The sequence below is a fragment of the Anoplophora glabripennis genome, unplaced genomic scaffold (genome assembly GCF_000390285.2).
Source record: "Anoplophora glabripennis isolate ALB-LARVAE unplaced genomic scaffold, Agla_2.0 scaffold829, whole genome shotgun sequence".
Classification (NCBI taxonomy): domain Eukaryota; kingdom Metazoa; phylum Arthropoda; class Insecta; order Coleoptera; family Cerambycidae; genus Anoplophora; species Anoplophora glabripennis.
In genome coordinates, this window is record NW_019417933.1 from 79365 (window position 1) to 89807 (window position 10443).

At 32.9% G+C, this 10443-nt stretch overlaps 1 protein-coding gene across 1 annotated transcript in view; it reads left to right on the forward strand.

Moving 5' to 3' along the window:
* The window catches only part of LOC111692530 (zinc finger protein 624-like), a 45806-nt gene that overhangs the window by 16970 nt on the left and 18393 nt on the right, over positions 1-10443 (forward strand). Inside the window, exon 8 of the mRNA XM_023456577.1 lies at positions 6438-6731. Coding sequence (XP_023312345.1) covers positions 6438-6731 — 294 coding nt within the window. The remainder of the gene's footprint in view (positions 1-6437; positions 6732-10443) is intronic.

Sequence of the window (10443 nt, forward strand, 5' to 3'; positions counted from 1 at the left end):
AAAGACACCAACTGAAACATAAAGAGCCTTTACATGCTGGAAAGTACAAGTGTAACGACTGTGATTATGAAAGTAAATACAAGAATGATATGAAAAGGCACCAACTGAAACATAAAGATCCTTCACAGGTTCAAATGTACAGGTGTAACGACTGCAATTTCGAAACTAAATACAAGAGTTATATCAAATGGCATCAACTGCAACATAAAGACCCATCGCAGGTTCAAATGTACAGGTGTAATGACTGCAATTACGAAACTAAATACAGACGCTATATGAAAAAACACCAACGGAAACATCATTTCACAGGTTCAAATGTACAGGTGTAATGGCTGCAATTATGAAACTAAATACAGGAGGGCTATCGGACGTCAGATGTTGAAGCATACCGAAGTGTACCGTTGTGCTTTGCTAACAACCCAGCATAAGGAGTCTTTGAGGAGACCTCAAATGATTAATAAAAAATGGTTTGCAGTTGCGAATTATTACCCTTCATTCATTGTGCAAAATATTGGCAAAAATGGAGGGCTTTAAGAGTGACAAGTGTAGACGTGACACCGATACTTTTCCTGTTTCTTACAATGTGTCGGTAAACGGTTCACAACTTCGACAAGTTATATGTTAAACATGTGCATTAATTTTAAACAGCTATGTAGAACATATTAATTGAAAGGTCTAATGTAAAATAAATATACATGATTTTTATAATGGAAAGCTCTAGACTTCATTATCACATCTGTGGATTGGGTGATCAACTATACGGGGAGTCCCAATTTTAATTTGTATGTATTTGGTCTTTGTTGTAATGTGTTTCGAATTCTTAACCATTTTCGAAATAGTAGAGATATTTGAATTAAAGTTGGTGTCATTACATTGGGTGGAGTTTCTAAATGGTGCCACGAAAGTAACGCAAGATTTGAATTGTGTGCGCCATTTTCATACTGAAGAGTTGGCAGCATTGTGCAGAGTCACATGTAGTAATCACGTTGCATTTAGACAACCATTTCATGGGCCGGATGTAAAGTGTTTACATATATTCTATATATTGGATATCTAATACAATTTTAATATAATTTTATATAATTTTAAAACCAATAATAGTTTGGACATAGCCAAACCAATTTTAAAACCAATAATACTTTGGATGTAGCTTCAGCGTAAATAAAATCTGAGAAAACGGCATGAGTACTGCAGTGGTAAGTATACTTATATTCCTACAGAGAGCGGCATGGCGTTTGAAATGAGCTTTAATTTGAACTGCAAATAAATATTCGTAGGTTGTACTGGAGCCGGAGAAATGACAATTCAAAGTCACCTATCGCAATGAGTTTTTTTTCTGTTCAAACAATTCTTTAAAAACAGAATAAGTACTGCAAGGGTAAGTATATTAAAAGTATATTTTTAATATTTTAAAGATGGTGCTTGAAATAACTAATAAGCTTTAATTTGAGCTGCAAATAGGTAGGAGAGTTTGCCTTGCAATATCGATCCAGATGGCAGCATGTAAATATAGCTTCTGTCATGTCTGCCGCGTTTGCGCGTTGCAGTGAGAGAATTAATTTATAATTAAAATTTGGATGAAATTTTAATTTTTTTGCAGACAACGAAAATGAATTTCAAAATAATTACTATGAGGATGAAACTAATATGAATTTATTTTCTTCCGATTATTCTGATGAGGATCCAAATTACGTTCCATCAGAAACAGAATCTGCAAATGAAAATTTGGATGAATCTGATAATGGGATGCAAAATTTACCATTACCTGTGGTATTACCTAAAAGAAAACGCAAAGGGAGACAAAAAAACAAAGTAGGGAGAAAACGTGTCGGAAATGAAAATGAGTGGATAGATAACAAAGCCGAGATAGAACTTAATAGAGGTCTTCAACATAAAAATTGTAAAGACAAACTTATTTTTGCAAAGGTAATGAAATCACCTTGTAAAGAAACTTACAGGTATAAATGCAACAAATAAATAAATGAAGAAGCTAGAAAAGTCACTATTGACGAATTTTGGAACCTCGCAGATCATACTCGGCAGTGGGATTTTCTTGTAAGGTGCGTGATACAACGAGAAAAAAGCAGGTTACTGTACATAATAAATATTCCAGAAGGAATAAGTTTGTCATCGACAACAATGAGAAACAAATTTGCAAAATGATGTTCTTAAATACGCTTGCGATTTCTGAAACAGTTGTAAGTATCGCTTTGCAAAAAATTGGTGAAGGTGGTACTGTAGAATGGGACAGAAGAGGAAAACTTAACACTAGACCGCATAATAAAAAACATGGAACCCATAAAACTTTTTCCACAGCACGCTTTGATTTGTAGAAGGTGTTAGTAACACCCAAGTCAGATTTTTATTATAAAAGTAAAATCGCAACATACAACTTTACAATTTATGATTTAGGCAGCAATCAAGGCTATTGCTATGTATGGCATGGGCAAATATCGAAGAGAGAACCGGATGAAATTGGAAGTTGTTTATGGATCTTTTTAAAAAGTGTCCAAAGAAAATGGCATAGGAAAGGTTATTCTTTATTCCGACAATTGCGGTGGTCAAAACCGTAATCGTTTTGTTTTTGCGATGTTTGCTTATGCATCAATGACTTTGGATTTGGAAATAACACACCGTTTTCTTCAAATTGGCCACACGCAGAATGAAAGTGACAGCATGCATGCTGTGACTGAAGTTGCAAAAATACGTCACTCTGGTATATACACTCCTGATCAGTGGATTAGTCTAATAAAAATGGCCAAAGTTAATGCCCCACAGTACAAAGTAAAAGAAATGTCTCCAGAAGATTTTGTAACTTTTAAACCAATGGTAAAGAAACAAAACTAGAAAAAAGATATTACTGGAGAGGCTGTAAAAATCAGCAAAATCAGAGAAATCCACTGCGATCCAAATAAGTCTCCCAATAAAATATTTTTTGTGTATAATTTTGGTGAAAATCATAAAGAACTAGACTTACAAACAAAAAACACAAGCAAACACGAAGAATATCAATTTCCAAGACTATCAAGATTTGCTGCCAATTGATGGCAAAAAAATTAAACGGTCATTTGGGTCTGTGTAATAATTTTTACAACTCCCTTCCGCCTGCTTGTAAAACTGACCACCAGGAAGAAAGTAATATTAACCAAGAACATAACTCTGACTTTGAATTGTAATAAATTGATTATTAACAATTATTTTTTTTATCTAAAAACAGAAAATGTTTAATTTTTCTGTGCCTTATGTAGCAAGTTGTTTCTCAATAAAAATTTTGTCGACAAAAACTGTAGTAACTCATTCAAATATCCATTTTTTTCTTATCCTAAACTATTTTATTTAGATCATCAATAATTTATTAAGACCTAAACAATAATTACTTTGTTAAAGAAGAACGATTTAGCTCTTGTAATAAAAAAAATAACGAACATTATTATTTTCTCAACTATCCAAATGCAATTATCTCAGTATAACCAAATTTGAGATACGACAGTTTTCCTTGGGAGAGTCGATATGCACCCTAATAACAGACAAAACCAAATAGGCCCCGATTTCGATTTTCCCCGACGGTCCCTGAAAGAGCCAGACCGGGCCTGCCGTACTTTGTAACAAAGTTAATTATCGAATCTTTGGGAAATTTCCTTTAAATACTGCTTTGTATTTATCAGTCGATTACAAGTATTAATATGAAATATTCTAGCAAACTTGCAATCTTACACACGAATACAGTAAAATTACGTAATTAAAAGGAGTAGAACTTCGTTGCAATTTAATCTAAAATTTCTTATTTAATAAGTAAATTAATTATAAGAAAAAACGTGACAAATGAATTTTATTTCAATTAATTCTTGTTAAATTTGGAGTTTGTGTGAACTGCTGTGAACTGATTTAAAAATAAAAATTTAAAAATACTTTTTATATTTTTCAAATATATTTAAAAGAAAAATAAAAGAACCAAGTCAAATTACATCCTTTATTGATAAATATGAAAGAAAATGTATAAAAAAAGACAATGGATAATATGGGTGGAAATTTTCAAGGTCACTTTCTCTTTTGTTGTTCATCTTCGACCCTTGGGACTTCTTTTCCCACAACGCAAATTGTGCAATTAAAAAATCCACAGCTGTTCTTGACATTTCACTGAATAAGTTCCGAACCACTGTGGAATCACTTATTTGGACAAGGTCCTCAAATCACTAGCTCATCTATTACAGCAAACATTCTATTAATCGCATCTTAAGTGGGATTGCATCCAGTTTTGACGGCCCTGTTTATACCCCTAAATACAGATCGGCTTGATGGAGGTGGACTTTGGGCCAATATATATCTGCATGAAAACAATATTATTTTTTTAATTTTTTATTTTTTAAAGAAATACTTTTACCTGTTACATCTGACACTACGTCTGTATGTACAGAATTTTGATTTTCTGGAAAATAGTCCGGAAAAGACTTGGCACAGCATGTTTTAACCAGTTTATAGTCGTATTGGGAACAAAGGAAACCGATGCATTTTCTCGACCCTGTTGATTGAATATCCACAAACAAGGCACCGTTAATATATGTGGCATCTGAAAATAAATTGCCAAATGTAGCCTTTTCAGTTTGCTAAAAAATATTTGTTCATTTCTTACTTTCTTTAGATATCGGAACTTCAAAATTTACAAGTCCTTGTAAATTTGTAAACCCCAAATGTAAGATGCACTAACTTAAAAATCTACAGAAACAAAACAAAAACCTGAACTACACCAAAAACACTATATACAAAATACTATAAACATTACGCCACAAATATAAATGAACACTCAAACTAAATTAAATTTAACGCACGTAAACAAGCAAGATAGCGAACGCTTTTGATCCAATAGAAACGTAGCGCTACTGGCGCTATCTATGTTAACGTTCCCAACATTTGACAAAGATGTCTAAATACAGATGATCGTATATATTGATATCAATTATTATGGCAGGTTTGCAAGACATATGCAGCAAAGTTGTAACGGTCACAAAAACTTTGCCAAGAAATATTAATTTAGCAAGTAATCGTGCTGCAAGATTTGTTAACACTATTAAAAATTTTCTTAGCTACGTTCAAATATGCTTGCTCTGTACTTCATCACATACATAATGTTAATTATCGAATTACAAAGAACTTTCTTTTAAACACTGCTTTGTATTTATCGGATGATTGCTATCATTAAGAGATTTCTCCAATATTAATCTAAACGTATACCGATTTGTTAATGGAGACCATTAGTAAATAAAGGGAATATATGTATTGTATATAATAAGGTGTTTTTTTCTAGTTTGATTCTTCCTCTTCAATTTGATCATACAGTAATATTTTGGAAAGCTCAAAGTATCCCTTATAAGACCTTCTTATCGTTTTTCGACAAAAAAATTATATTTAACGCCAGAAACTCAATTCACAAAAAGGTAAAAAATTGCGTTGGATTTTCCCTAAACTTGATTTAACTTTACAAATGATGAATAGACTAAGGATATTTTGGGATATTTCATTGCGATCCGAATGATTGAAATTGTCACTTTTGATAAAAATTAGAGGATCAATTTTGCATCTTTTATTAATTTTTTTATATTGAAAATCTTCTTTGCAAAAATCCAATTTTTTTTTTTTCATCGAAAAATATTAGATATTGAAAAAATAGAAAAATATGTTTAAATTCAATATTCGCAATGCTACACAATCGCAAAAAAAATTTTTTTGAATGTAGAGAAATAATAATTGTATTAGTTTATAAAAAAAAAAAACTGTTGAGCTAGGAAGTTAGTAAGTATTCGAGATTTGAGGAAGGCATTACAGCAACTGGTCGGGGGGCATACAACTTTTTACAATTTTATTTGACAGTAATTGCTTAGCAATGTTCGAAAAGAATTTTTTTTTCCAAAAGAATTATGTCGTTAATATCAATCTCAAGCCATAAATACGCAATCTAATACCTTTCTTTGAATCGAGTTTCCTGCATCGAATTATTTTTTTTTATCAGAAAACGATAAGAACATCTTGTGGAGAATGCTTTGAAAAAAACTGCTTACATTTTCTGTATTATCTCTGAATGAATATCTGAATTTCTTATCAATAAAATGTCAAAAACGAAATTCCTGGTCTTGCTCCAACTTATACTTTTTTATTGCACTATTTGAACAGCACAAAAATTATTTCACTATTATAAAAATTAAATAATGCCTTGTGGAATCGATAAAGTTATAGGTAATCGAATGTTTTTTTTTTAATGTTTTTAATAACATGTAATTCAATCAAGTCTAATTTCATCATACATTTCATTAACTTCCAATGTAAATTTGTCCCTTTATTAGAGTAACTTTTTGTGAAACACAATATTGCGGCATGTGTTACCTATAACCCCTTAAAATTAAAACCTGATTTTCAAAAATACCGTGTAATTGCAATTTTTTCAGCGATACGCCACTGCAGAGCTCTGATGTTGTACGTTTCAAGGAGGGTGACTGTAAAGATGCAGTAGACGATGGATGTAAACATGAGAATAGATCAGAAACGAAAACCAAACAGGAGCACGACGTATTGTACAAATGTGATAAACGCATTTATGAAACTAGAAGTAAGATCCGTTTTGCGACACACTGTGTGAGACACGAAGACGATTTGGAAGAATACAAGTGTGAAAGATGCGAATATGTAACTGAAAATGAGAGATTACTTCAAAGACACCAGTTAAGGCATATAGATTGTTGGCAAGTTCAAACATACAGGTGTAACGACTGCAATTATGAAACTAATTACAAGAATGTTAATGAACAGCATCCACTGAAACATAAAGATTCTCCACAGGTTCAAATGTACAAGTGCGGCGACTGTAATTACGAAAGTAAATACAAGAATGCTTTCAAAAAGCACCAACTGAAACATAAAGATCCTTCACTGGTTCAAATGTACAGGTGTAACGACTGCAGTCACGAAACTAAATTAAAGGGTAATATGGAACAGCATCAACTGAAACATAAAGATTCTTCGAAGGTGAAATTGTACAAGTGTAGCGACTGTGATTACGAAAGTAAATACAAGAATGCTGTCAAAACGCACCTACTGAAACATAAAGATCCTTCACTGGTTCAAATGTACAAATGTAACGACTGCAGCTACAAAACTAAATACAAGAGTCATATCAAACGGCATCAATTGCAACATAAAGAGGGCTCGCAGGTTCCAATGTATAGGTGTCGCGTCTGCGATTACAAAACTAAATACAAGTATCATATCAAAAGGCACGAATTGAAACATAAAGAGCTTTTGCAGGTTCAAGTACATAGGTGTAACGACTGCAATTACGAAACTAAAATAGGGAATAATTTCAAACAGCATCAACTGCAACATAAAAACCCCTTGCAGGTTGAAATGTACAGGTGTAAGAACTGCAATTACGAAAGTAAGTACAAGGGTAATATCACAAAGCACCAACTGAAACATAAAGATCCTTCACAGGTTCAAATGTACAGGTGTAACGATTGCAATTATGAAACTAAATACAGGGCGAATTTCAAACGACACCATCAGACTCATAAGAATTCTTCAGAGGTTCAAATGTACAGGTGTAACAAGTGCGATTACAAAAGTAAATACAGGCATAGTATTAAAAGGCACCAACTGAAACATAAAAATACTTGCCAGGTTCACATGTACAGGTGTAACGACTGCGATTTCGAAACTAAATACAATAATGTCATTAAACTGCACCAACTGAAGCATACAGATCCATCACAGGTTCAAATGTACAGATGTAACGACTGCGATTACGAAACTATATACAGAAGTTACATCAAACGACACCAACAGAAGCATAAAGGTGCTTCACAGGTCCAATCATACAAGTGTAACGACTGCGATTTCGAAACTAAATACAAAGGTAGTATCAAAAATCACAAACTGAAACATAAAGATCTTTCTCAAGTTCAAATGTACAGGTGTAAGGACTGCAATTACGAAAGTAAATACAAGAATGTTATCAAAAACCACCAACTGAAACATAAAGATCCTTCACAGGCTCAAATGTACAGGTGTAACGACTGCGATTTCGTAACTAAGTACAAAGGTAATATCAAAAATCACAAACTGAAACATAAAGATCCTTCTCAAGTTCAAATGTACAGGTGTAAGGACTGCGATTACGAAACTAAATACAAGTTTTACATCAAAAAGCACCAACTGAAACATAAATATCCTTCGCAAGTTCAAATGTAAAGATTGCCATTTCCAAACTAAATTCAGGAGTTATATAAAAAGAAGATCAGATGAAATAAATAACTAACTGCAGCATAAAGGTCCTTCGCAGGTTAATTGTAGATGTGTAACGACTGCAGTTCACATGTTGAAGCATAGGGAGCCTTCTTAAATGCAAATGTACTGTTGTGCTTCGCCAACAACCGAGCGTAAGGAGTCTTTGAGAAGACCTCAGTCGATACACAAAAGACTTTTGCAGGTGTTAATTAACACTCTTTCTTCACTATCCAAAATTGAAAGCATTTAACAGTGACAAGTGTGGATATGACCCCGATCATAATTGCCTGCCATGAAAAACGTCAGTTATAACATAAAAATCTGACCGAAACAGAGGACGGTAAATGATTTTCGACTAGCATTTGTGGAAATTATTAACCCTTCAGTGGGCGCGTCGATTTTTGTACATAACGAGGCGCGCACGGTGCAAAAGGATATAGAATCAGAAAAAATACGATTTCTTTGTCTATATTTTCGATATGTGATCCTTATAGATCGTAATGATTATGATTTCTAATTACTCCAATATTTAAACTAAAGTATAATGCAACAATATATGTAGATAAGACAATAAATAACCTTAATAAAAAAGTGATGAATCATTTCTGGCTTACCAGCGAGTTTATTTACGTCATCACCTTTATGCATGCTGGATATCAAAACAATTTTATTCTTTTTCGGTATATACAAAGTTAAAGTTGTACTCTGGCCAAAACCAAATATGCTGGAACCAATAGGACGACTACGAGTATTTCTCTGCGAAAATTCTATTAGAATGGATCTTATTTTCTCTAATTCTTCCAAGTGTCGTCAACCCTTTGTTTCTCAGATATTCTGCAAGTTCTATACCAGTCTATCTAAGTTCTATACCAATTGTCTGTCGAATTATATTGGATTGGCTTGACCAGATGTATAAACTTTATATGGACCCTCTGGTTGTTGACCTACATTCCATGTGACATGCATAAAACATTTTTGCGTCACACAATACAAATATTTTCAACCCATACACGTTTGGCTTGTTAGGAATACATTGCCCAAAATGACACTTACCTTTATATGCTTCTAATTTTTCATCCGCCGTTACATAAGAAGAATGAGTGTAACATTTTTCTATGTTAGTATTGAATTTATGTAATATGTCCCTAATAGCAGCGAGTTTGTCTAATATTAATTAGCCTTTCTTGATGTGTCTCAATGTTAACAAAACGGATATATGTCAACAAAAAACGAACCCTTTTTATGTTCATAATAAGACGAAATGCCCGAATTCCAGTACCATCAGTTTTCCAGAGATCTTCCGTGTTTAGGTGCTTTACTTTCCTAACTCCTGCAAGAAAAAATAGACCATAACTTATTAGAACTAGGCCTATAGGTAAGATGGGATGGGCTTGGGAAAACTATTAAGGTTTCTCTTCTTAATTCTGCTATCGGAACTTCGTCCGACTGTTTTAAAGATCTAGCGCGTACTGTGATTGTTCTTTCAGCGAACCAATTTTTTATTACAGAATATAAACAAAGTTATATACACCACTAAGTTATTATTTATATTATATGTATAACTATTCCTTATGTGCTGTTGATCTGGTCTCTTTTTATAGTCTCTCATTTGCATGCCGCGGCATGTTTTAATGCCCTCCCCATTATCTTTTTCTGGGCAATTTTTTGTGCAATGTCCTTGTGAAATTCCAGCTGTAAATTTGTAGAAAAAGTATGTTAATAATATATTTACATTGTACACGAGTGACAAAACAAAAATTTTCATTAAATACATTTAACAAGACTATTATAATTTCATGAACTATGCATTATAATCTGTTGATATCAAATTTAATTCTAATATTCTAATAGATAATACGTAATTCTGCCTACGATTTATAATGTAATCCTTATAACTCACAATGTTGGTACAAATATTACAGACTATAATAAATTAATTAAATTTATGGGATACAATCCTTTGTCAGAACACCTATATACAACACATTCAGAACTAAAAATTATAGATTTGAACATACAGTGTAGGAAACTACCGATGGTCTATCAGAAGTTACGTGAGAGCGATAAAGTAAGCCATAGAAATCCATGTGATAGACAAGGATGGCTATAATGAAGGCGTCTAATAGTCAACGCCCATTTCGCCCTTCCACAAATAAGAAGTGGATCTTATTT